The sequence below is a fragment of the Engraulis encrasicolus genome, chromosome 11 (genome assembly GCF_034702125.1).
Source record: "Engraulis encrasicolus isolate BLACKSEA-1 chromosome 11, IST_EnEncr_1.0, whole genome shotgun sequence".
NCBI classification, from domain to species: domain Eukaryota; kingdom Metazoa; phylum Chordata; class Actinopteri; order Clupeiformes; family Engraulidae; genus Engraulis; species Engraulis encrasicolus.
This window is the reverse complement of record NC_085867.1, coordinates 2,427,609-2,451,088: the sequence shown is the minus strand read 5'-3', so window position 1 is coordinate 2,451,088 and position 23,480 is coordinate 2,427,609. Positions and strand designations below refer to the sequence as shown.

Below are 23,480 nucleotides of genomic sequence, written 5' to 3'. Positions count from 1 at the left end.
AGTTTGAAGTGTGTGTGTTTGTTTTGTTTTGTGTGCCATGTTGTATTTAGATGCGTCAACAGGGCGCGGTGCGCGGCACGTCGGCAGCAGCAGAAGAGTAGCGCCACCATGTGGTGGCCACAGGCAGGTGCAGTAAGGTCTGCGAGGCGCCGACCGCTCTCATCCACTCTGCATGAAATTCATATCTTCATAATGTTCTCTTCCTTCCCATCTCGCATGCAATCATCAAAGATCGGCAGACTTTTACTCTTGAACTCTTCTCATGTGGCTTGTGTGTGCATGTGTGTGTGAGGGAGAGAGACCGACCTATTTTTTTCCTTTAATGCCGTGTCCAGTCCAAGAGCGAATTACGCTGCCTGGTAGCGTGGGTAGCAGAAGAAGTTTCGCCTTGAATTCGCTACATACGCTCCAGACGCAGCATTGACATGTTTGATTCAGCTAATCACATAACGGCTCTGGCTTGACAGCCTGGGACATTCGGAGATATGAACGTTCCGATTGTTTTTTGCCGAACAGCGTCAGAGCGAATTCGCCTACAATTAGATTTAGTTTAATCGTCAAAATTCGCTCTGGTCGCTCAAGAAGCTTAGCTCCTGGCGAATTCGCTTTGGTAGCGCAGGTCGCGTGCCCTCCATAGAGAGATAATGACTTCCGTCGCTCCGTTCGCTCCTGGTCTGTACACGGCATAACTCCTCATGAGTGGTTGTTTTTTTGTCATGTGGGTGTTTTGCATTGTTCATTCACCAACTTTGCCTTCCTTTCACCTCATCTCAGTCTGTGTCACTCTGTTGCATGTCAGATGCCTGCGTCTCTGGTTGGGCTCACATCATGATGTGTGTGCATATCATTGACAGTAAATAGAATGGACGCCAAATCAACGCTATTTGCCATTCAACGCTTTGAAGCCAGATTTGGGAACATTCCAACTTACATTCCACCTTAGCAACGCCAAACGCAGGTGCTGATTGGACAACAACAAGACTTCTAACTGTCAAACAAACCATGTTCTGATGCTCATTGGTCAATTTAACTTTTAATATCTCTCTAAAATAAAACATCACCACAAAAAATCACCACCCTGGTAAGTTGGAGAGCAAGGGGACCTACTAGTTGAGCGAAAAATGATCCCCCTGGAGTGGCATTTAAGGGAGATACAGGGTTTTATGTCTCTCATAGGAATGAATGGGATTTGGCCATTTTTTGGTCTTTTTGGGTCCAACCTTGGCTCCAACTTGGCTTCAACAATGAAATAGAATTTTGGCCTCCATTCTATTTACTCTCAATGGTGCATATGCATGCTTTGAGATCATTTGTGTGTGCATCAGTGTTTTATTGTGTGAACATGTGTGGTTATCGGAACACTTGCTGTGCGTTCGTTTGTGCCTGGGTGCGTGCGTGCGTGCAGGTGTGCGTGCATGCACGTGTGCGTGCGTGCATGCGTTTGTGTTTTACCAGTAGCATGTTGTAACGCTGTGCCTCCTTCTCCTTCACAGCTGAGGAAGTCGGGGCAGGTACGCGGCATGAGTGCAGCTCACGAGCAGTAAGCCAGACACACACGGACGGACGCAGACGGAAGGACGAGCAATCCAACCAATGGCAACACCGCTGCTACCATGACAGAGAGAGCCCCAAGAGGAGTGCATGTGTTTGTGTGTGCGAGCGCATGTGTGTGTGTGTGTGCGAGCGCATGTGTGTGTGCGTGTGCGAGCGCATGTGCGCGTGCCTGTGTGCATGCGTGTGTGTTTGCGTGTGTGTTTGCGTGTGTGTTTGCGTGTGTGTTTGCGTGTGTGTTAGCGTGCGCATGTGTGTTTGCGTGTGTGCATGCGTGGTGCGTGTGCGTGTGCGTGTGTGTGTGTGTGTTCGTGTGTTCGTGTGTGTGTGTTCTGGTTCCGGTTCCATCTCCTGTAGGCTTGTAATTGTTCAGACCTTTTTCCAAAGGGCTGCTCCGCAAAGTATATTTGCACTAGATGTGATTTGATTGTTAAAGTATTTTTAAAGGAGATCTGTCTGAACAACCAGGTGACCAGACCACGACACGCATGTCTTTTTTTCTTTTCTTTTTTTTTGCCATTTTATGTTATTCGGTTATTCATGGATAATTTATCTTTAGTTTGTGATGGTGACGACAATCGGTGTCCCACTGGGCTTGCAGCGTCAGTATCCCGACTTCTGTCGGAATACTCCACCTAGCATATCCCGATTTCTCAATATCTTGAATAAGTGCTTATTCAGGGATACTGAAGTGGGGAAACAGTGTTTATATATGCTCAAACGCATATTCGGGATACTGAACTGCAGGTAAATGCACTCAATGAGTCTTTCTGCAGTTGCTATATCTAGTAGATCTGCCTTTGGCTCTTTACATTTCATCCTCCAATTGGCCCTGTCTTCTAGTGACCAGTGTTGTGGTGCATTTTTTTTTTTTACGGGAGTTCAGGAATTATTTAGAAGTTCTTCATTAAAGTGGTGTATGCTTGGCTAGGGTAGGGGTTGGAATACAGTTTGGGATGGGGGGAGGGAGACAGAGAGAGCGTCAAAGGAGTTTCGCTATTATGGTCAGGACAAAGTTTATGTGTTGTAGTTTCGGTACGGGCGGTCTTTCATTGTCTAATGAGTTTAGCGATACAGTATTGTTATCTCCCGGTCTTGTAAAATTTGTCTGTTTTTTTACGTGCGCTAAACAGCTGAGGACACCACACACACACACACACACGTGCGCGCACAGATAGGAACACAAATCGTATTTTAACGTATGTACATTGTATGAGCTTCAAGGCTCAGGTGGGTGGGACTTCCCTCGATTGACCTCTTCTGTTAACTTTTCACCACCACTGCTGCTGTAGGTCCAAACGGTCACCATGACAATGCTGCTGAAGTTACTTGGCGGTTACCATGACTACTGTTGCCACAGGAACTAGACGTTAGCCTTGACAATCTGTAGTGTTGTTGTAGTCAACTTGGCTGTTTTAGATGCTTAGGTCAGAGATCCATCCCGTGGAATAGCTCAGCTAACTGCTATGCTAGCTTGCATGAGATTGCATTTCTTTAACCTGCGGAGCAAATGTACAACAGCTTGAGTTCAACTTTATCTTACTGTTCCTATTACATTGTTTTAGTAGTGAAACAACATGTGTGAACAGATTTGAATGTATTCTCCATCTCGCATCAGTTGGCTACAGCGTACTTAACCGTGTAGCATTACGTGTTTAAACGGAAGTTGTTTTATTCTTGGAATATCCAACCCCACAATCGTTAACATCTCATCAGCAACTGCAGGAGAATGTGTGTGAAAGTATGTATGTTTGTTGGTTTGTGTGTATGTTTGTGTCAAGGTTTTTGTTTTCTTGTCTTTTTCTTTTTCTTTCTTTATGTGACATATCAACCTGAAGACAATGGTGGGATGGGATGGGATTGGGGGGGGGGGGGATTAGGGGGAGGGTGGGACTGATGGATGGGGGAGGGGTTATAAAGGGCTTTGTTTTAGTGCTTCTCCTCGTAGGATGAGTGACAGGTGGTGTCTGTATTTCACATTGGTAGCCTAGCCAAGGCCAGGTGTGTGGGTGTTTTGAGTAGCTTCTCCGTTCCCCTCTCGTCCACACCAGGATGTTGTAACTAACCAGTCCCTTGACTAGTATTAGCATTTTTAGTTGCCTAGCTGCTGCAGACACTATGCAGTGTTTGCCTTTTATTTTTGTTTTTAATTTTGTTTTGTTTTTTTGTTATGCGTTTCTTTATGACCCTCAAGAACATTTTTTCCCATTTCTTCAACTACAACCAATTGTACTGTACATGTTCATTTCAATATTCAAAGGCCTGCTGTGTCTCTGTGTGCATTGGGCTGTTTTTCACCTTGGGTCTTCAGTACTTCACAGAAAGAAGGGCTCATGTCTGTTGCTTCAACTGGTGAACTTTGACCTGAATAATGGCAATGCCACCTCTGTCCCCCTCAGTTGGTGGATTCCAATCTGCAGACTTCTGTCCTCCCTTGCTCACTTGCCTGCTTATGACCTCATGATGATGTCACTGATGACAGAACATGAATTCAATATCTTGCAAAATTACAATTCTACTGTAATTTTCTCATTTGCAATTGGGATGGTGAATGAAAAGCAGTCCCCCAAAAGTTATGGCTAGACTGACAGCTGGGAAACTTAATTGTTTTCTCCACGGAGGAGGCGCCAGGAGGTGCGGCGAGGCCACAAGTACAAGTGAAGGACGGGAGTGTGCATATTGGAATGCACACAGTGTGTGTGTGTGTGTTTGGAGACAACAGGTCCTTGGCACACTTTGTGTCAGATGATGATAAAACAAATGTTGTTGCGCAGGGATACCTCAGACCTTACTACACTATGTGTGTGTGCGTGTCTGTTCACCTCCCTGTGGTTGTTGTACCGACTGTTAGCCATGTTTAGCTGCACCAAATAAGACTGAAGACTTAACAGTGGCCATGTCTCAAAATCTAGTGTCCACCCTTCCAAGTGTATCAGCCTTCGTAATCACGCCCACTGATTGGATGCTCTTTAGTGAACTCTGCGGAGTATCCAATCACTCGGCGTGACTAATTAGTCTCACACACTTCCAAGGCTCATACACTTGACATTGAGAAATGGCCAGTCTCAGGACGTCGTCTGGATGGATCTGGATCTTGATCGTTATATAGGCTAGAGGGCTACCTTAGAGGGGGATGACCGGACCAGTTCCGTCTGCTTTACACGGTCTTGCCATGATTGAGCTCTGCAATGTCTTTTTGTAAAAAAATAAAGAAAAAAAGAATCGGGAAGCATTCCGATACCTTTTTTTCAGGGGCGTATTCAAAGAAGCTTGTTCATCAGTGCTAAACCAGGTTAACTTACCCTTGATCATGTGGTAAATCATCTAATAGGAGAGTCTGGCGAGTGGCCCATCTATTATTAGGTTTACCGCAGTGGTGTAGTCTACTTTTTGTGGTGGGTATACTGTACATTTGAGCATTTTTGTTTAAGTGGATATACTGTATACATTTCTGCTATTCTAAATAATGGATCAGTCAATTTTAGGTGGGTGTACTGTACTGAAATTCCTGAAATTTTGAAGTGAGTATACTGTGTATACCTGCGTTCTACGTAGACTACACCACTGGTTTACCTCTTCCTGTAGGTTAATTTGGCCAGGTTTGTCACTGAAACATGTTCTTGGAATACCCCCCCAGATGTATTACAATTCAGGGGATATTAGCTGTGAATGTAAACAAACATGTTTCAATGTCCTTCTGTTCTTTTTATTATTCCAATGTATTGTGGCAGCATTTGAGCTGTTGACGAAAGGTCTGGGGCGGGACAAAACCTTAATAAATTTCAACATAAAACTGGACTTGTGTGTCTGAGTATGTTTTTTATTATTGGGGTTACTTACAATGTAGTTATGGATGAGAACATAAGGGTTGCAACTTGCATGTCTAATGTGTATTTTGTTCAGAAGACTGGTTAAGAGATCTTTTTTGTCTTACGGTTACACAACTTGGGTGCTGATGCAGTGTATTGTCTTGCCTTAAATTGTATTGTTGGTGGACCTATACCACCCAAAAGTGGGTTATCTAGCACAGGACTAGAACTACAGCCTCAAGAAGCAGCTATGCCTAAAAATAGCTGGCTTTGACAGAAGACCAATTTACACAGACAAACATCGCCCTCTTGTGGTTATAAGCGCACCGCTGTGCTCTCCCTATGTCTCAAAAGTTTTGGCTTTCCACTAAATATCGCAAATGCAAAATAATGTATACCAATGTAACGTATTAGCTTACGCAGATAGACGTGCAGAATATATTTGTTTCTGCGCGTTTTGCTTGCTCGTTTAATAGTTCAATGAATATGCGCTGGTAAAGCGCACAGCCAGCGTCTGAAGGAAAGGCAAGCTTTTCTTTCCGGAATATTTCTATTGCGCACGCGTAAACCTTAATCCTGGTAACCTCCAACATGGCGGCGAGGGGCCATGTGCAAGACCCTAACGACCGGAGACTCAGACCGATATACGGTAAGAGATATCTATCTGCTGCAGCAATAGATACCCTTCTGTATGTGCTGTGGTTTACATAGTCTTGCCAAGGTGGTTTCCTTGCAGATAATTTTGTACAGTCTGTCGAAGATCCTGGGAGGCCCCTAAGGCAGAGCCTCGGAGTTGCTTACTCCGCAGAGCCGAATGACAGTGCACCTTGGGGCTCTGGGTTGTTCTCAAAGGGCTAAATGAGTGTCTCCTTGTTGTCACCGTAGACCTATGTGTTGCTGCCGTAAACCTAAAGCGATTTGTGCAGAAGTTGGCCAGATGGTCACGTTTACAGTCAGCGCAGAGATAGAAGTGTCTCGAATAGTAATGTAGAGAGTGCACAAGTGAAACAAGACAAGAAGGTGTAGGCTAGCTATTGTAAGCTAACCGCTGAAGTCATTGGGACAGTTGTGCAGCAGTGCAACACACCCCATTTACGTCTTTAGCAGCATTTGTCGTTAACCCCTTTGTCAAAAACATACGAACTATAGCAGGCACTTGCAACAACCTTGTGGACTCCTCAACGGTGGTCTTTGCTAACCGGCTAATGTACTGTACATTAGCTGGCATGCTAGCCTGGTGAGCTGCTGCTCTAGTCTGCATATGGTCCCATTCAACCGACCAGTCTAATTCCCGGATAAGGCAGCAGTAGTAGGCTAAAGTAGTTAGCCGCAGCCCTTCTTGACAGTCAGTGTGTCATTTGTTTAGCTGTTAGCAGTAGGCAAAGACCGAAGCTGTTTGGTTCATTCACAAAACGTTCCGCCCAGTCAACATGCAAATCATTTGTGATAAGGAGTTGAGGGGAACGCAAAATGAAACTCGTGTCGAGGCCTGACTGTGTTTGCACTTCCACGGAATCTCGGTGAGGAATTTCCAGTTCCATTATTGGAAACGGTATGGAGATTACCGTATTGGATATCATACGAGATTACCATAGTTGGAGATGAACCCAGAAGTAAACATAGCCCCATGTTGTGTGCCCCACAGCCAAGGGGTAATGAGGTGAATTCACACTTGACAAGTGTGAGTGCAGATTTGGTCAGGTTAGCTGAATGGACGTTGTTTGGCGTTTGGCTGTGATCAGTATAAGCTACCTGAAGTGTTGGGCGTGCTAAGGCCTATATTTCAGTGCGGTTTCATGGTTTAAAAGTTAAGACTGTAAAGGATGGTGACAATGTGCAACCTACGACTAGTCGTTGTTGAGTAAACAGTTGTTTACCTTTATCTGTGGGTGGGTGTCTGTTGACCCCAGAATGTCTTTATTATGGAGAATGTAGGCCTAATGTTGATTTCTGTTTACCTATTTCTTGCCTTCTGAACATTTAAAAATGAGTTATAGAAGGGGTTTTTTAATGCATACATTAGTTGATGCTCAATTCTTGATTTCAGGTCTGAATTCTGGGGTTTGATATTATTCTTAATATGTAAGTACAGGGCTTAATCATGTATTTAATTTCCAACAGAAATTGCCATAGGAAACTAGGTCTATGTATTTTTGATCAACATTCTATGTCAGTGATTCTTCTCTGACCTAGCACCATTTCCTTAAGGGAGGTCCTTGTTTTGTACAGATACACAGATACCTTACCAAGCTGCATTCAGAGACATCTCTTTTTGCTATTGATCGTTGGCAGGGACAGTGCAAGTAAATAGCTTTGAGTCAGACTTGGCCAGAGACGCATGCAGTTGTTGTTGTCTGAACTAAACTGCACTTCATCTACCACAAATGCCCTTTGCTCTGCATAAGAGCATTGCTAAACACACCCACACCACACATAACATGAATATGAGATGGGCCAGATTTCAGGTGTTGATTATTTTTATCCCCGTAAGATGTCCACAGTGAGTGTAATGCAATCCTATAAGCAGTCCATTAGCGGTGTTGTGACACACACACTCACACACTCAGCCAGATAGTCACTCTGAGGGTTCGACTTGATTTTATGCCATTCGCTGTAAACGTCAGCTTTCTCTGGAAAGGGTTTTCAGACAGCGAGCCCATGTGAACTTGCTGATGGTGGCAGAAGGTGGAATTTGGCAACCTCTGCCTGCCCTTTCTCTCTCTCTCTCTCTCTCTCTCTCTCTCTCTCTCTCTCTCTCTCTCTCTCTCTCTCTCTCTCTCTCTCTCTCTCTCTCTCTCTCTCTCTCTCTCTCTCTCTCTCTCCACGCAGCGCAGTGTGCCCGCTAGTCTGCCCATCTCTGAAGAATATCTTAGGGCTGTAACGGTGTGAAATTTTAGGCTCACGGTTATTGTGGCCAAAATTACCACGGTTTACGGTATTATCGCGGTTTTTTTTTTTTTTTTTTTTTTTTAAATGCCGACACTAAAGGCGACATGGTACCGCAAACCTCGAACAAAAACCTTACATTGCGCAATCATTTATAGCCTAATCCTCGTGTAGCCTAATAAACACAGGAACAGTATTTGAAAGCTTAGACCCTGAAGAATGTTTTAGCACTACTTTACAGATATTTGAACATATTGTTTGTGCGTTATTGTTGTTAATTTATTACAAAATGTCGCGTTTCAAATTTCACTCCAAGCCCCCACTTTCACGGCGTCTCCCTTTCTATGAGTAGACATCGAAAACGTGGATAAATCCTAGCATGCATGGTGTCAAAATGCTCCTCTAGCATCCATGGGGTTAGAGCATATGTAGTTTTTTCACTGTATTTCAACCACATGTGCAACCCGACTATAACTAAACCAGTTTACTGTGTTACGATCGCAGATTTTTCCCTCCCCTGGTGCTTTTGCATTTTCGAATGGACTACCTCCATATGACCAACGCCTTTTCACGTGACCCCTTTACAGTTAGTAAACACATATGGCCATGCGCCATACAGAAACTAGATATGTGTTTTTCCCCGAAATAAGAAAACAGATGGTCACGGTAACTTCAGATATGCGGGCTGTGCAAACTCCATACAGTGAATGGGTTGTGCTCTCCCGACAGCACCGCAGTGAACTGCAGGCATGGCTCGACTAGTGAGTGGGGACGCAACGCAACCTGTTTACACAGAACCTCTCTAGTGATGAGGCTGTGCACACATGCCTCTGTCTCGCTAGCCAACGTAGCCTTTGACACCGGGCAGCAAGCACTTGAATCATGGCTCTCATATTCTGGGAACGAAAAACATTGGCTCTTCGACACGTATGAAAAATTACCAAAAACGAGCCAACGAGATGTTTCGGCGAAGCTTGGCATTCCCCAGGAGGCTACTAGGCTATGAGCCGAGGGGTCGACCGGTGCCATCTGGGGGGAGGAATGCTAGCAATGTTTTTTGGCAAGGTATATCCCCCCACTAGTAGGAAAAGCTTGATAGCAGTCATGGGGTGGTAGCGAAATCACTTTTTTCAGCTCTTGAAGTTACTACCCCCCTATAATAAATACTGTTTTTTGATATCGGCTGTATATGTAGTTATGGCTTATGTTGGGGGTATTGCCAATATCCTATACCATCGTGCTTGTTATCACTGGAAAGGGGACCTTTCAGGCTTTCATTTCAGCCCATTAATGAATCTGTCTGACATACACAGAAGCCACAGCACGTCATTAAACCAGAAATAGCTCCCATTTTCACACAAATTGTGCCAAAACTGTGCACTTTCGTTTACATCTGTGGGCATGAAAGAACACCAAGGACACCAAAGTTAACAACCTCAATACTCAGGGCACTCTACCGATTCAGAAAATGTATAATATGCCCATGCTATCATTTAGTATATGTCTGTGAGACCCTTAAATGTCACTTTTGCAACCAGCAAAAATGTCTTCAAAATCGGACCCAATAGAATGGACTAATACAATGCCGGTATCACTTTACTTAAACAAACTTTGTTTATACTGTAGTTCATATGTGAATGCACATTCACAAGTTGTTAAAGTATTCAATTATTGTAGTGCAGTGTTTCTCAAAGTGGGCCGGAAGCCCCCCTATGGGGGCGCGTGAAGTCAGAAGGTTTTTCTTTTTAAATATTTTTCTGCTTTGCCATTAAGTCACTAATATTAAGAGAACATAGGCCATACTGTACGTGTATATCAGGCTCTAATAAACTTCACGACGGCCTATTTATTTGTATTTTCGTAACCATTTTGCTCGAGGGGGGCGCAGACAGACACCCTTCCTCTGAAGGGGGGAATGGCACGAAAAATTTGAGAAACACTGTTGTAGTGTATGTGAAGAAATACAATCTAGATGGTAGGCCCTGGAATGATAGGGCATTGGGTAACACTTTACTTAAACCACTCAAATATGATATTCTCATTAACAGAATTTAGATAAATGTTCATATACAACATTTTTACACAGGCTATTTCATAAACAAATAGACTGAGACCCTATACAAGGGGTTACAAGCCAATAAAGAAACATGTTGCAAAGGGAATATGCTTTAATGAAAGAATAGTTTCATGTAGATTTATATTAATTTCGTCGTCAGTACTCTTCATCTTCCATGTCATCCCCTTCATCTGAACTGTCTATGGTTGCCTGGTTTCCGCACTCTCTCAGTTTACACATGTCTGTGCAACTGAGGCCATTTACCAGACAAACACAATGATGGCTAGAGCATTTTGTAGTGCAGTTGCACGAAAGAAGGTCCAGGACAGCTTGGGATATTGTCAATATTCTATACAATAGCGCTTGGTATTACTGGAAAGGGGACCTTTCATTCTTTCATTTCAGTCCATTGCTGAATGTTTCTTACACACACAGAGGTCACAGCACTTCATTAAACCAGACATAGGTCACATTTTCTCACAAATGTTGGCTAAACTGTTTGATTTCGTTTATCTCTGTGGCATGAAAGAACGCCAGGACACAAAATTACAAAACCTCAATACTCGGTGGACTCGGAAAATGATAATATGCCCATACAATTATTTTGTATATGTTTGTGAGGGCCTAAAATTTGACTTGTGTAACCACCAATAGTCTTCAAAATAGTAGCCAATATAGCAGGTCATTAGCTGGAAATATCAGGCCTTTTTTCCTGCCAATGTTTGTGCTGACATTCACAGAGGTCATTAAACCAATAATTTCTCGGCCCTATCGTGGCCTAATGGTAGGACACTGGTCTACTACGCGGCTGACCCGGGTTCGATTCTGAACCGTGCCCTTTGCTGACCCTCCCCCATCTCTCCCTTCCAACTCGCTTCCTGTCACCTCCTTCACTGTCCTGTCTCATATAAACAAAAAATAAAGGCTTGAAAAGCCCCCCCCAAATACTCAAATGATCACTCCTGCCAATTTCAATATGCTGTTGTATTGCTCACATTACCCTTGACTTGTCAGTACCCGGAGATGCTGCATGCTGCTATTGTAATGGGGGCAAATTTTGTTTACATTTTAAAAAAATCTTAACATGGGCCTACTCCAAATATTTTCCCAAAAAGGTAACACCTGCCACCATTAAAATTACCAGGATTTCTGAAAAGGCTGAAGAAAAAAAAAATCTCTGGTACAGCCAGGTCCAGGGTAGTGTGAGCATTACAACTGCATTTTGAAATTGCTGGGCTTTATCCTTTAAACCAGTAATTTCTCACAAATTCCACCTCAACTGTATGATTTATGTTTGTCCCTATACCATGGGAAACCATCAGGGTCACAAAACCAAATGATTTTAAAAATCTAGGCATGCTGTTGATTCAGAAAATGTATAATGTACCCATACAATATTTTGCAGGAGCCTTTAAAAAGACCGTAATGATCCTCAGCCCTAATAACCTATTTTCTGACCAATTCTGTAATATCTCCTTACAGACATACATACAAATGTTGGATAAAAAGAAAAATGAATGAATATATGTATGTATAGTGTGTATACATACAGTATGAATGTATGTGCATAAGAATGTATAAATCCGCTTTGAAATGGTACTGTTGTCAGTAAATGATCAAATTGCACATACAGCACTGCTTAATAATAGACATATTGTCCTGCCAGACATTTCACAGATTACTGACCAAAAGCTTATTGAAATAAATTGAAAAATATTTCCCAAAATGTAATATGGTAGCCCTTCCCCAAATGATCATTTCAAAGGCTAATTTTTTGCCATAGAGAAAAGGTGTGTGTGTGTGTGTGTGTGTGTGTGTGTGTGTGTGTGTGTGTGTGCGTGCGTGCGTGCGTGCGTGTGCGCGAGCAGAAGAAATTCAAACTTGATGCCATCTGAAATTTGTGTCAAAATTCAATATGGCTGCTATTTCCCAAAATGGATGACTTTCATGCATTTTTTCTCAATACTGTGGGGCCATAATATAGGCCTACTACATGGGTAGATTACTTTTTTCAGCACTTCTCAAGTCTGTTATATTCTCTTACAGATATTTTACCAAAGGTTGACTAAACAAACAAAAAATAAGATTGATTTCGCTTCCTTGAAGCAGAGAATAGTCCTCCTACAATGGTCAAATGGCACATAGACAGTCAACTGCTGAAATAACTAGGCCTATGGTCCTTGCAATGACGTAAGCCTATAATATTCATTGATGAGTACGGTTCCTTTTTTTTAGCACAATTATTTCCTATTGCCTAATGGACAAATGTATTCATTCATTCATTCATTCTTTCTTTCATTTGATTAGGACAATACACACTAATCAATACATCAGTTAAAAAAACATCAATATAAATATGTTGGTATTTGCATAGTTGCCAAATGTCATCCGTAGTCCTAAGGCAGGTAGCCATAATAAAAAAAACAATACTGCATTACAGAAGACATGACATTTTACCACAAACACCAAATATATCCAGAGTAAAACAATGTTCATACTATTAATTAATAGGAGCAGGTCTGGTTTGTTTTCAGCCACTGTTTACGGGGTTGATTTTGAAGATGCTGATGTTGTCACATAGCCTGGCCACGCCAAACCCCTAGGGGCGTCTAGATTTCTAGGCTAGTTGTCACACAGTCCGATATGAGCATGGCTGAACAATAGAAGGTGAATTTCGATTTTGCCACCGTGACATATCCTAAAGAAAGTGGTCAAAAATTGCTCAATTAAACATATACACAACACTGCTGAAACTAGGGCATCTCAAATTCCCTCCAACATTCAATATGGTAGACGTTTCTGAAACTATTCCAAATATTTTATCATTAACATTTATCCACCCTTACCCCCACCTGCTCCCCCACTCCTCTCCCCACCCTACAGTGTCTTATCTCCCACCCCCCCTCACTTTCCTTTAAGCCCCCCCCCCCCCCACCCCCCCCCCCCCCCCCCCCCCCCACTCACCTACCCCCACTACCCCCCACTCCACAGTGCGCCCCCCCCCCCCTCACCTACCCCCCCCCCACTCTACAGTGCCCCCCCCCAGTTCACCTCCCCCCACTCACTTTCCTCCACTACCCTGGCCTTGCCCCCCACCCAACAGTGCTCCCCTTCATTGCCCCCACTCACCTCACCCCTACTTCTCCCCCCTTGCCCCCCGCCCCCTAACTCTACATCTACTGTACATACAGTGCCTCCCCATGCCCCCGCTCATCTCTTTTATCTCCTTACGTCTTATGTCTCCTTACATTTCCTTACGTCTATAAAGAGATAGGACAGAATTTGACTTAAATTATGTCATATTAATGGTCATTATGGCCTTTTGTAAGGCTCTCACAATACATTGTATGGGTATATCATGCATTGTCTGAATTAGCAGAGTGCCTTGAGTATTGAAATGGTTGGGGTTTGTGTCCTTGATGTTTTCCCATGGTTTACAGTACGTAGGGACTAAACAAAGCCTACAGTTTAGGCGACATTTGTTATTATTATTTCTGGTTTAATGAAGTGCTGTGACCTCTGAGTATGTCAGACAGATTTAGTAATGATCTTAAATGAAGGCCTAATGCCAAGCAGTGATGCCAAGCAGAAACTTTGGAAGGAAAAATGCCCAATACTTCCAACAGATGACCTGCATGTATTGGCTATTATTTTGAATACTTTTGCTGGTTGCACAATTCAAATTTAACGCTCTCACAAACGCATACAAAACAATTGTATAGGCATATTATACATTTTCTGAATCAGCAGACTCCAAAGAGTATTGAGGTTGTCCAATTTTGTGTCCTTGGTGTTCTTTCACGCCACAGAGATAAACGAAAGCAGACAGTTTAGCCAAGAGTTGTTGGAAAATATTAGATATGTCTGATTTAATGAAGTGCTGTGACCTCTGTGTATGTCAGACAGATTCACCAATGATCTTAAATGAAAGCCTGAAAGGTCCCCTTTCCAGTAATACCAGGCACCATGGTATAGAGTATTGGCAATACCCCACGAAATGAGCCTGAACTAGACATGCATCCGAATTCAAAAATGGAATTTAATAGAGGGGGGTAGTCACTTCAAGAGCCGAAAAAAGGGGTTTCGCTACCACCCCGTGACTGCTATCAGGCTTTTTCTAGTAGTGGGGGGATATACCTTACCAAAAAAAATTGTTAGCATTCCTCCCCCCAGATGGCACCGATGGCCAAAATTTGGGGCCATAGCTCAAGGCCTATCCCTTGTGTTTAAACTGCTCCAGGCTGCGTCTCCCCACGAGTCCCTCCCACTCCCCCTCGCCCTTCTCATCTCTCCTATGCCAGCAAGCCCAGCGCGACTTTCCCAATTCCAAGCAGTTAGAGTGGCTTTTTAAAACTGTGTCAAAAAATCACGTTGTAGGCTAGGCTACTACTGTAGGCTACAGCAGGCTATGCAACAGTGTGTTATTTATCGGTGTAGCAATTTCAAGTGCCCATGTCTAGCCGCGTTTTGCATGCATAACCTGAATCACACTGTGCAGAAACTCGCCAGAAGACGTTTGTCGAATGGGAACTTTACAAACGTATTTGATATCATAAGAGATGACGACCCGTGCGTGGTCTATGCTTCGAAATGCATCAGCCTCGTCTTTCTCAGCGCTCATTTTTGGCAGACAGGTAGAGACAAAAAAGAGGTGAAATAATACAAATTCGGTTTTAGTAATCAACCGCTTACAGTGTTCAAATTGGCTCCTCGGACAAACGTGACCACTATAAGCGGATTCCACTGTTAACATTCTGTACGGTTAGGTGAGTTATGGAAATGCAGATATTGTCACTCACGTCTCGTCACCGTCAAACTATTTAGGAGTGTCTGGGATGAAAGATATCCCGGTGTAACGGTGTGCGGTAAGGTAACCCACCGAGATAACACCGTATTTTAAAATTCAGACGGTTATCTTCACCGTCATCATATTTAAGCGCGGTTACCGTGAAAACCGGTAACCGTTACAGCCCTAGAATATCTGACCTTGTTTAGGTCATGCTGCCTCTAGCTGGGTCGATGACACGAGGGCTGGAAGTTGTCCTGATCTGATGTGCTATTCAGAGATGTGATGAGTGCTGCCGGCGCCTATTGTCAGTTGCAATGTTGGACACATACTAGAGATTGACATATATAAGATAATGATACAAAAATAGAATGTTAAACATGTCACTGGTAAAGAAATTAAAATGTGATGGATACGGACCAGACACTCCTTGTGTTCTGTACAAAAAAAAAAAAAAAACGAGAACAAAAAAAAAGAAAAATCTGCCCCGCGACCGCCGCCACTTTCATGTTTTATGGTAAGGAGTGGTTTTGAGTGTCTATCTTAGCTAAAAGGTCCAGTGATGATGGTATAGCTGTAGTGTGTGTGCCGTGCCCATCAGCTGTGTGTTGCTCTCACCTTCCATGTGAACAGGTCAGAGTGCTTGCACTGCTCATAAGCATGTGTTGGCATTGCAGCCTGCATTGCTCATTGAAAAAAAACTGAAATGAAGAAGCTTCACTGCCAGCAACTTGTGCGCGCACATTACACCGTGCAGTTATTGTAAGCAAATTAATTGTAAGCAAATCAAAAGATGGGTTATTCTATAACTATTATAGAAATGTGTCATGTGAATTTTGCAATATCGCAGAATTTATGTGATGTCTTCATCAATATTCTGCAGAAAATCGAACTGATTTGCTGATTTTTGTTGTGTGTGTTGGGGGAGGGGGGGGGGGTGCTTGTTTGCTCAACATCGTCCAGACTCTTCATTGCCAGAGTGGGTGTTGATTTCATGTATAATCATGCGTGTCGCCAGAGAGCTTACGCAGGCAGCAGCAGATGATTGAGGAATGGGGAAGGTTGGCTAGACCAGGGATCCTCAAACCTTTTTCTGCCCGGGACGCCAGATGACGAAGATTAAGTTCAATCACATCTATGGCCAGAGTTTTGACATCTTGTCGTAATTTGTTTGTGTACTCTAGTGGTCAGTGTTATGAAGGCAGGCGTAATGAGGAGAGACTGATTGGATTGCTGTGTTGTAGCGTTTCTTTTAATTAAACTGTAAAACTTGCCCCAATGCACCGTAGACTCCCAAGGGTGCCCAAGTCCAAATTTGAGAACCACTGGGGAAGACTGACACATGTCCCCGCTCAATTACTCTATAATAGAAATGGACCCCAAGATTCCGAAAGTTGCATCATTTTTGAGGCATTTTCAACTGTCAATTTTGCAACAGTATAATGTGAACCTGCAAGTTTATAGGTTGCAAAATAAATCACCAATTGAAAAGAGAATTCTGTGTCGGTATGTCTGCACAGCAGTCATAGTTTGGGACAAAAGGGACAGTGGGGGTCTGTGAGACCCCATATGGTACTCAAAATGATACAGACCTCATATGGTACTCACAATGACACAGACCTCATATGGTACTCACAATGATACAGACCTCATATGGTACTCACAATGATACAGACCTCATATGGTACTCACAATGATACAGACCTCATATGGTACTCACAATGATACAGACCTCATATGGTACTCACAATGATACAGACCTCATATGGTACTCACAATGATACAGACCTCATATGGTAAGCTTACTCACAATGATACAGACCCCATATGGTACTCAAAATGATACAGACCTCATATGGTACTCACAATGACACAGACCTCATATGGTACTCACAATGATACAGACCTCATATGGTACTCACCACGGAGGTATGTCCTGTAGGGTACTAGTGACAGGGCAGGGGTCACTCTCTGGACTGGGACGACAAAAGGGACACAGTGAGGGTTTGAGGCTCTGATGTGATGCTTGCCATGGAGGTATATGCACTGTAAGAAAGTATGAGTGCACAAACTTACTTACTTACTTACTTAGGCCAGAGAATCGTATTTGTGAGAGTGAGATAAAGCAGGCGGGTTCTTTTCCGGTATTCACTTCACGTCGGGTGAACGCCCCTTTAGGAGACCTTCGATTAGGATACCTTCGGAGTCTTGAGGTAGAGAATAAATGGAGTCCCCTTAGAGCTGTAGATGGCGGTAGCTCACGTCTTACGCAAACACCACGAAAAGAGAAGAAGAAGGAGGGACAACGCCCCCTTAGGAGACCAATTTTTGAGCACACGCTTTTGCATTGAGTGGGTGTGTTTCGATTCCTCTTATTATATATCCAACCTCTTTGCTTAGGCCTTTACATTCCTTTCGGAACATAGGCCAGGCCATTGATTAAGTTTCCCACCTCGTCTGTCTTGGGCCATTTTCTCCAGCTGTTTCCACAAAAGTCCCCTCTTCTTCACAGCATGACGTTACCATGGCTATAAAAATACAATGCAATTGAGAAACAAACTCAAAGCTTTGAAGGGAATTATTATGGTGGCATAAATATGCACACCCAACTAATTCTTTGTTGCAGCACCTTTTGGCTTTTATTACAGCGCACTCACCGTCTTATTTTGGGTATGAGTCATCAGGTATGACTGCACAGAGGTACAGTATGTCCTCAAAGGTAGTGCCACAGGGACTAAGGGCCACTGTCTGGGATGACAAAGGGACACAGTGGGGGTGTAAGCCTCTGATGTGTGATGCTTGTCATGTATGCACTGCACAGTAAGAAGGTATGACTGCACAGAGGTATGCACTGACTCAAAAAGGTACTGGTGACACAGGGACACTGTTAGGGCTTTCAGGCCGACCAGAACGGAGCCGGTGTCGGTGTCCGCACCAGTTATGTTCGGCACCAAAGTGCTTGTCTGCGAATCGCCCGTGTTCATACCGGGCTCTGAACTTTTTCCGCATGTGACTTTGTTACCCGGATGAACCTGCTGACGGCGGCCATGTTGTCACGGTTCGCAGAGAAAAACCTAGTATTTTGCGGTTCGCATTGTGAACCAACTTTCCGGTTCGCGAACGCCAATATCTGTGGCGTGAACCCGACGGTCGGTTCACGATTATGTGCGGGAACGGGAACGGGCTCCAGCACGGTTCTCAGTCGGCCTGAATGCGCTATGTCTGGGATGACAAGGGACACAGTGGGGGTCTGAGGCCCTGATGTGTTGGTCCCTGTGAAGGCCACATGGAGATGGAGAGGGGGCTTCTTTTTGACAGACAGCCATGCCTGGCACGGACCAGATGGCTCAGACATGTGTGTCGGCATCTGTTTGTGTGTGTGTCTGTCTGTCTGTGTGTGTGCGTGTGTGTGTGTGTGTGTGTGTGTGTGTCTGTCTGTCTGTGTGTGTGCGTGTGTGCGTGTACCACCATGTTTTCTTATCTGTCTTCCTGTGTTTGAACAGTGGCGTGTATCATCTGCCACTTTGTGAAGTGTTGTTTCCTCTCACAATGTACTAGTGTGTGTCCACATGGCTGACAAGACAAAAGCCTACTTTACCTGACTAGCTGAGATGAAATATTTGTCTGCCTTGGCTGAGGATCTTTTGAGAATGGCAAGAAACACGTTTGTAGAAAGAGAATACAGAAAGACACCGTTGTAAACGTTGTTCCAAAGGATCTTCTCTGCCTTCGTTAAGGGGGGGTTTGGGTATTGCAGGAAAGGCGTGTGTGTGTGTGTGTGATGCGAATGGGTGATGTGCGTTGCGTGTGTGTGTGTGTGATACAGGTGTGTTTGTGTTTGAGCAAGAGTGAGTGAGAGAGGGAATACAGGAGAGACTTGCTGCATTGCAAACATCTGTTCATGCTTATAATTATAATAATTAATGCTATTATTATTATTATTATTATTATTATTTTTACAGATTATCTCGACAATGGCCAGAACAAGTTGGCTATCCAGCAGGCCGACAAGTTACTCAAGAAGCACAAGGACCTGCACTGTGCAAAGGTATTCCCTGACTACACACACACACACACACACAGACCCACTTTGGGTTTAGACATTTGTTACATTCATATAAAGCCACTTAGTTAATAATCACACATAAAGGTATGCATTTGAGTGATTTGGGTGTTTCTCTGCGTCTACTAATGTGTATTGTATCGACAGGAAGAGCCTGTATATTTATTTTTCAGCCGGACCTCATCCGTTGGCTTGTTTTCCGTGTTCAGTGTGTCTGTGTGTGTGTTAACGCAAACCTCTTGCTGTGTGCGTGTTTGTGTTAACGCAAACCTCTTGTTGTTGTTGTTGTTGTTGTGTGCGTGTGTGCAGGTCCTCAAGGCCATTGGTCTGCAGAGAACAGGCAGGCAGGAAGAAGCGTTCTCATTGGCTCAGGAGGTTACTGTCCTCGAGCCCACGGATGACAACTCTCTACAAGCCCTCACCATACTGTACCGAGAAATGCATCGACGTAAGACACACACACACACACACACACACACACACACACACAAGCCCTCACCATACTGTACAGAGAGATGCAGCGACGTAAGACACACACACACACACACAGGACCACACCCTCCCTCCCTACAGGCCCATACTGAATCGGTAGAGGCACTGATGCAAGACACATGCACACACCTGCCTCCACACACACACACACCTGCCTCCACACACACACCTGCCTCCACACACACACACACACACACACCTCAATACACACACCTGCTCCCACACACACACCTGCCTCCACACCAGAGGTTGCGCTAGACTTTTTCACAGTCTGTCATTTTGACGGACAGGGTCGAAAAAAATCCGTCATCGCCTATTTTTTTTTTTTTTTTAAAATCCCCCATCTCGTTTCTCAATGTGGGGGTCGCGACCCCGCACCGGGAACACATGCACAATTGCGGCCAATTGAGAGTAAACCGCTGTGAATACACCCCCTTTCACTCGACATTCATTCTGCAGCTTTGAGGATGGAGTCAATTTTGCTTTCCACTTTCTCTCTCTGCCCCCCTCGTTGCACTGAAGCTGCAGATATCTCTCATGACGCGCGTCTGATTCAGTGTTCAGCGCTATGGTCACCACAAGCACTTTTTTAAAAGATGCGTGCAGGGCTTTATCCAACAGCTGTCAGTCACTCATTTTGCTCTGATTAATACACCGATTGTAATACAAAGGCGCAGTGTTAAATGGGTTAATATGCACGATGGAAAGGAAAGCCGTCTTGAAGCAGAAAGGTTTAGCCCAGGCAGTCGACAAAGGCACTGAAGCCTACAACAGGAAGACGACCAGATTTCGCAAAACTTTGTTATCGCCTATAATGGGTGAACCAGCTATCGAAATGAGAGAAGGTTAGCCGTTTCAGGCAACGTTTGCCAAGTTGTAAGTTGCGTTGCCTGGTAATATTTAGGCTCTTGAATATCCGTCGTTTTTATTAGTTAATGTCCTGAAGCCGTTTTAGACCTGCGTTGCCTTTGAGTGAAGGTTCTGGCTAGCAAACATGCTATTCGCATATTTGTTTATGTTTCAAGCGAGGAGTTATGAAACAATGCTTCTATGAAGGGCGATAGAGGGACAACTTCGTCATTGGCAGAAAATCAGATAGTCGGTAAATGTAGTAGGCCTAGGTCTACACATAGTTCTGAATCTTAAAGTCGAAGTCACACGTGTATGATGGCAACGTCTTAGTTATTTTAATTCATTATTTGGAACAAGTGGAGAGGCGCGCGCTCTGCTGCAGCCGCACAGCCCAGCTGCGGTGCATGGTATGACAAGCAGGGAGAGAGGGAATAAGGCAAATGATAGTAGCATGAAATTATCTGCGCTGATAACTATGCCTAATTGAAATGCATATTTGCTCAACTCGATAGAGGTGTAGGCCTACTTAAACTTGTGATTTATTTATCATCACCCTGAATATTGATCCGTCAAAATGACGGACAGGCATCAGAATTTTCCGTCATCCATCAAAAAAAAATCCGTCAATAACGGACATTTGTCGGTTAACGCGACCTCTGCTACACACACACACCTGCCTCCATACACACACACCTGCCTCCACACACACACACCTGCCTCCACACACACACCTGCCTCCACACACACACACCTCGATACACACACCAGCCTCCACACACACACCTGCCTCCACACACACACCTGCCTCCATACACACACCTGCCTCCACACACACACAGACCTGCCTCAACACACACACACACCTCGATACACACACACACCTCAATACACACACCTGCTTCCACACAAACACCTGCCTCCACACACACACACCTCGATACACACACACACCTCAATACACACACCTGCTCCCACACACACACCTGCCTCCACACACACACCTGCCTCCACACACACACCTGCCTCCACACACACACACCTGCCTCCACACACACACACACACCTGCCTCCACACACACACCTGCCTCCATACACACACACACCTCGATACACACACCAGCCTCCACACACACACCTGCCTCCACACACACACACACACACCTGCCTCCACACACACACACACCTGCCTCCACACACACACACCTGCCTCCACACACACACACACACCTGCCTCCACACACACACCTGCCTCCACACACACACCTGCCTCCATACACACACACCAGCATCCCTCCCTGCAGGCCCTTGCTACTGTACAGGGAGAGAGCCCCTCCCTTAAGGCTCCCAAATGCGCACCAGCCAATAATACCTGCCCTCACCATACTGTGAAGAGAGACGTCATGATATGAAACACAGCCACACACATCTCTCATACATACACTCATAGTTCTGACTACAGGTACCTTTGCAGTGTATACTACTTTGGGTATGTGTTTATACTACATTGCGTCGCTTGAGCTTGAGGTGTGTGTGTGTGTGTGTGTGTGTGTGTGTGTGTGTGTGTGTGTGTGTGTGTGTGTGTGTGTGTGTGTGTGTGTGTGTGTGTGTGTGTGTGTGTGTGCAGCGGAGCTAGTAACTAAGCTGTATGCATCTCTTGAGCAGAACATTAAGTGTGTGTGTGTGTGTGTGTGTTTGCGTGTGTTTGCAGCGGAGCTAGTAACTAAGCTGTATGAGGCCGCGGTGCGGAAGGTGCCCAGTAGTGAGGAGTACCACTCTCACCTCTTCATGGCCTACGCACGCGTCGGGGACTACAAGAAGATGCAGCAGGTCAGCCTGGCCATTTCTCTCTCTCTCACTCACTCACTCACTCACTCACTCACTCACTCACTCACTCACTCACTCACTCACTCACTCACTCACTCACTCACTCACTCACTCACTCACTCACTCACTCACTCACTCACTCACTCACTCACTCACTCACTCACTCACTCACTCTTTTTGTCTCTCTCACACATACTGTCAGAGATACACAAAGGCCTAATATTTGTCAAACATGGTTGGATCCCACTATTATGTGAATCCTAATAAATCAATTTCAAATTGTTGGCATTGGCATCTGTTCATTTTCATTACATATGATATTTGTTTCTTGCCACATTGTGTTATAAATAACTATGTATGTTTGGTCTCTCTTGCTTTTAGGCTGGGATGGCTCTTTACAAGATTGTGCCCAAGAACCCCTACTATTTCTGGTCTGTGATGAGCTTACTAATGCAGGTAGGTACAGCTCACTCATTTACTCACGCTCACACACACACACACACACACCCACACCCACACCCACACACACACACACACACACACACACACACACACACACACACACACACACACACACACACACACACACATTCATACACACATTCGTTGGCTCTCACTTAGCCACCTACCCACACACATGCTGTCAGTGTAACTCAAGACTTATATGCAGTGCATTGGTAATATGAAGTGTGTGTGTGTGTGTGTGTGTGTGTGTGTGTGTGTGTGTGTGTGTGTGTGTGTGTGTGTGTGTGTGTGTGTGTGTGTGTGTGTGTCTATCAGGCCATCTCTGCCCAGGATGAGAAGCTGGCCCAGACCATGTTCCTGCCCCTGGCCGAGAGGATGGTGGAGAAGATGGTCAAGGAGGACAAGATCGAGGCTGAGGCTGAGGTCAGAACACTCTGTGTGCGTGTGCGCGTGCGTGCGTGCCTGTCGCTATGTAAATAAAGATGTTCACAGCTTCATGGATATACTTCTGTGCATCAGTTGTGAACTCAAAGCAACATGGTCTGTAGGAACATTCAGTTCCTGAAGAACATTCACTTGTACCTGTATTTGGAATTCAGCAGTGTGTATGTGGGTGTCAGCTGATGTTGAGTCAGTGGTTTTGCACTGTGTTGTCTTTGATTGTGTTTGCACTGGGGTTGTTTGTATGTATGTATC

At 44.5% G+C, this 23,480-nt stretch overlaps 2 protein-coding genes across 5 annotated transcripts in view; both read left to right on the top strand.

The window, feature by feature from the left end:
* The window catches only part of pitpnb (phosphatidylinositol transfer protein, beta), a 28,788-nt gene extending 26,315 nt beyond the window's left edge, over positions 1-2,473 (top strand). The window contains exons 11-12 of one of the 2 annotated variants that reach the window (XM_063211149.1): positions 51-127; positions 1,494-2,473. In XM_063211149.1, coding sequence (XP_063067219.1) covers positions 51-101 — 51 coding nt within the window. In that variant the 3' untranslated portion in view covers positions 102-127; positions 1,494-2,473. The remainder of the gene's footprint in view (positions 1-50; positions 128-1,493) is intronic. The other variant, XM_063211148.1, reaches the window with a different exon arrangement.
* A 3,461-nt stretch (positions 2,474-5,934) lies between these two features.
* naa25 (N-alpha-acetyltransferase 25, NatB auxiliary subunit) overlaps positions 5,935-23,480 on the top strand; it is a 39,271-nt gene continuing 21,725 nt past the window's right edge. For all 3 annotated transcript variants that reach the window (XR_010036493.1, XR_010036494.1, XM_063209795.1), the window contains exons 1-6: positions 5,935-6,009; positions 19,051-19,136; positions 19,461-19,599; positions 22,204-22,322; positions 22,701-22,775; positions 23,100-23,207. Coding sequence is in view for 1 of the 3 variants with exons in the window: in XM_063209795.1 (XP_063065865.1) it covers positions 5,952-6,009; positions 19,051-19,136; positions 19,461-19,599; positions 22,204-22,322; positions 22,701-22,775; positions 23,100-23,207 (585 nt within the window). In the remaining 2 variants the exon portion in view is untranslated. The remainder of the gene's footprint in view (positions 6,010-19,050; positions 19,137-19,460; positions 19,600-22,203; positions 22,323-22,700; positions 22,776-23,099; positions 23,208-23,480) is intronic.